Below are 3,965 nucleotides of genomic sequence, written 5' to 3'. Positions count from 1 at the left end.
GGATCGGTCACCTACACACGTCGGATGCAGTTGATTCTCTCTAAATCTTATTTGATTTTTTTTTATAGAATTTTTGGACGGCTCGGATCAGCCATTCGGTGGCCGAAGTGGGCTCGGCACGCCGTAGGAAATCCGGTCAGGATCCCTCCGTCGAGAACCTTAGACTTTCTATTTGATTCGAAGAATGGATGAATAAAGAGCATATTTGTGAAAGTTTAAGCATATTTGAGAGTGACATTATAAATTTAGAGAGTGACATTATCAATTCCCTATATGAAATTAATTCGGAGAGTGACATTATAAATTGGGAATGACATTATCAATCGCAAACACTTTTCAACCCATAGTATTTGAGTCAATAAAAAAAGAAAGGAATATGAGTAAATAAAAAAAGAAAGGAATTCCAGTAATGAGATGGGACTAAGGGAGTGTTATTCTTAGGAGTTAATAGATGTTCAGATTAGCTTAAGTACATCTCGACTGTTACCCCATCTGTTCCAAAAAAAAACCTTCTTTCTCATGACTCTAAAAATCGAAATCTGATTAATTACATGGAGAGCAAATGCACCGATTAACCCGACTAATCCCGGAACAAAACTCCCATTATTTTAAGTTTTTAACCGCCGTAGAAAGCTACTACCCGTAGGTTTTTAACCCCCCCAGTTAACCTGACCCAACCACGGTTATCCCCATATAAATATCACCACTCCACCCACCGGTTAACCAAACCAGTCGGTCTCTTCAAAACAAGATGATGATCGGAGAGAGAAACATCTACGCACATCCGACGGTCCACGTCCCACCGTGGCCCCTATCCGACGATCCGACGGCTGACATCTCCTTCACCTACTCTCTCAACCCCAATGCCGACGACTACTCTCCGTACGACGCCTTGACGGAGCTGTACCACAACCTCCCCTCAAACGACGTCGTCGACTCACTGGACTACGACGATTCGGGGCATGGGTCGGATCTTTCCATCGACGCCTACTCGGGCGACCAGTTCAGGATGTTCGAGTTCAAGGTCCGGAAGTGCACCCGGGTCCGGTCCCACGACTGGACGGAGTGCCCGTTCGCCCACCCGGGCGAGAAGGCCCGTCGCCGCGACCCGAGGAAATTTCACTATTCGGGCACGGGCTGCCCGGATTTCCGCAAGGGGAGCTGCCTGAAGGGCGACGCGTGCGAGTACGCGCACGGGGTTTTCGAGTGCTGGCTGCACCCGGCGAGGTACCGGACGCAGCCGTGCAAGGACGGGATCCGCTGCCGCCGCCGTGTCTGCTTCTTCGCCCACACGCCGGACCAGCTCCGGGTCTTGGGCCCGGTGGAGTCAGGGTCGAGCGGGTTGGGGTCTACTGGGTCGGTTTCGCCGGCGGCGTCTGAGTCGCCGCCGTTTTCGCCCATGACTGGTGGCTCGCTTCTGAGTCGGTCTCTCGGTTCGAACTCGGCGAACGAAATGCTGACCGCCATGCGCCAGTTGCGGCTCAACAAGGTTAAGGGTCCATTTGCATAAGTTTTCGTTTTGATTTTTTTGTCCAATTTTTATAAGTCAACCAACCAACGAGAAGAATCGAGAAAGTGAAAAATTAAAACCAAAAGCAAAAAAATACTATTATTACTGTTACAGTTATCTGATTGAACTGATTTTTTCCTACGACAACCGAAAAATTATTTTAAGTATTTATTTTTTGCTTTATAAGATAGATCATCCTCCTATGCTACATCACCTTTTATTAAAAATCAATATTTATTTTAGTTAATGGAACAAGTCGAGTATCTTCTTATCTGAATATTTTAGGGAATTGATACTCAAATCTTTTTTTTTTTTTTTTGGTTATCAACACATTTTTTTGGTCGTTTAGCAAAAAAAAATTTTACATTTTCAACACTAAAACATAAAAAGGGTGGTGAGGATAATAAAAAATGGGATGTGAATATCAATTCCTTATTTTTAATGGTGGTCTAATTTTTGTATATTTTCTTTATCACCCTGACGAATAGTTACTCCTAAAGAAAAGCTAAATATGAGGGTATATAATGAAATAATACCGATTGCATTAGACAAATTATTAACTCTTTTTCTTCTCCTTGGGGTATTCAGAGAGGTGCTTTTGGACTCGGGTCGCCGGGGTTATCCATTGCCCGACCCGGTTTCTGCAGCTTGCCGACTACCCCGACTCGGTCCATGGCCCGGTCGGGGATGAGGCCGTTTGATCTGGAGGAGGAACCTGTGATGGAAAGGGTGGAGTCGGGTAAGGATCTAAGGGCCAAGATGTTTGAGAAACTATGCAGGGAGAACCCTTTGGATCGGGTCAACCCGGAGGAACCTAATCCGGGTCCAGATGTTGGGTGGGTTTCAGAGCTGGTAAAGTGAAGTGGTTCTGGTTCTGGTTCTTTTGAATGGTTCCAATTGTTTTGGGGTTTTATTTTGTGGTATTTTGGTTCCTCTCTCTGTCATCTAATGTGCATATTGGGAGAGGAAGGTGGGAGAATCATTAGGAAAAGTCTCGAACACGCTTTCCAGACACACCTCCGCACACAATTGTATCGAGAACTGTTAGATGCAAGGTAGACCGACATGCATCGATTGTATCCAGTAAACTGCTGGATAAAGCTGTGGGACCTACATGCATCGAAATTATTCTGGATACAATTGCGTGCAGAATTGTGATTTTGGAAAGTTGTGTTCTGCTCTTGGCGTATAGTATATATATCATTTTGGGAACAAAAAATTTGAAGATTCTGTGTATATGTAAGTGTAAAGTGGGTAGCAGATTATGGAAGATAAAAAGGAGGAAGAAGAAGATTAGGAATCTCTTTTTTTGGGGAATTTTCGGTAAAAATTGAAAGGGACTTGGGGACACTCTTTTGTATAGACCAAGACAAGAGACATGGGCTGCCTAAGAAAAGCGGTAGAGCAGGCGGAAACCTGGTTTTCTCCCTTTTCTTGTTTTGGCTGTCTCATGTTACTCATATCTATTTACTCATTAATCATGTTGTATAAACCTTGATTTCTGCTAAATTATGTGTTAATGTAATTGAACAGAGTCTATGTTGTTTAATTTGATGTATGATGGGGTGGGATTTGTTTAGTTGACAAAATCTTTGGAATTTTGTTATCTTGGTTTGCAGCGAGCTCGAACTTGTTCCAGAGCTTTTGATTCCTAATTTGAGACCAAAATTTCTACAATCACAAACATACACAACCGCGGTGCATGTTTTTGTAGCGCCGGAATCCGGTGTGCTATGGGGATGTAGTTCATAATCTGAGTTGCGCCGGAATCTGGTGTGCTATAGGGATGTAGTTCATAATTTGAGTTGTTCAATAATGTATTTTATATGGTACAGATTGGTTTGAAGTATGTTACAAGTAAGGTATATTATCTGTAGGATGCTACACTCCGGTGTCCGCTTCTCTACAAAGTTAGAAAATTATGCAAGATAAATAAAGAGGTTTTTTCGTATTAGAATATCAAAGGGTATGTAACTTGTGTTCTGTGTAAGAGGGACAGAGACAGGATTAGGTTGAAAGTGTAAGGTGTGGTTGGAGCAAATTGTTGGCGACAGTAGTATATTTCTCTATTATAGATAAGGGAGTTGATACTTCAACAGGTCTAGGTCCACCGCATACAGCGACAGTTCTGTCCCCATGAATTCAGTAAATATATCCCTTGATAGCCGTTGGAGTTGATCAGAAAATATACTTATCGTCCATATCTGTTGTTGGAGTTAATTTTTTTTACAGAGTTTCATAAATAATTATTTTAAAATTTATGGGTATTTTTTTAAATTTTTGTGGGGGCCTGAACCTGAAGTAGACCTCACTCAGCGTACAGTGGATGTTGCGGTGGTTGCATGCGAGAGTTGAGTTTTGTTCACCTTTCACTTAAGAGGGTGTGAATATTACTCTCCTTTTTATTGGTAGAAATGATGGAGATTCCATCATAAAATGATGTCATTCTTACAAA

The 3,965-nt window shown here is 42.5% G+C and overlaps 1 protein-coding gene across 1 annotated transcript; it reads left to right on the top strand.

Moving 5' to 3' along the window:
• The first annotated feature begins 715 nt into the window (after nucleotides 1-715).
• LOC131325919 (zinc finger CCCH domain-containing protein 20-like) lies at nucleotides 716-3,059 on the top strand. The gene is made up of 2 exons (XM_058358411.1): nucleotides 716-1,489; nucleotides 2,099-3,059. Exons 1-2 carry the CDS (start codon nucleotides 752-754, stop codon nucleotides 2,369-2,371), a joined length of 1,011 nt encoding a protein of 336 aa, XP_058214394.1. The 5' UTR covers nucleotides 716-751; the 3' UTR covers nucleotides 2,372-3,059.
• Nucleotides 3,060-3,965: the final 906 nt, after the last annotated feature.

This window comes from Rhododendron vialii, chromosome 5a, assembly GCF_030253575.1.
Source record: "Rhododendron vialii isolate Sample 1 chromosome 5a, ASM3025357v1".
Lineage (NCBI taxonomy): Eukaryota > Viridiplantae > Streptophyta > Magnoliopsida > Ericales > Ericaceae > Rhododendron > Rhododendron vialii.
This window is presented reverse-complemented; position numbering and strand designations above follow the sequence as displayed.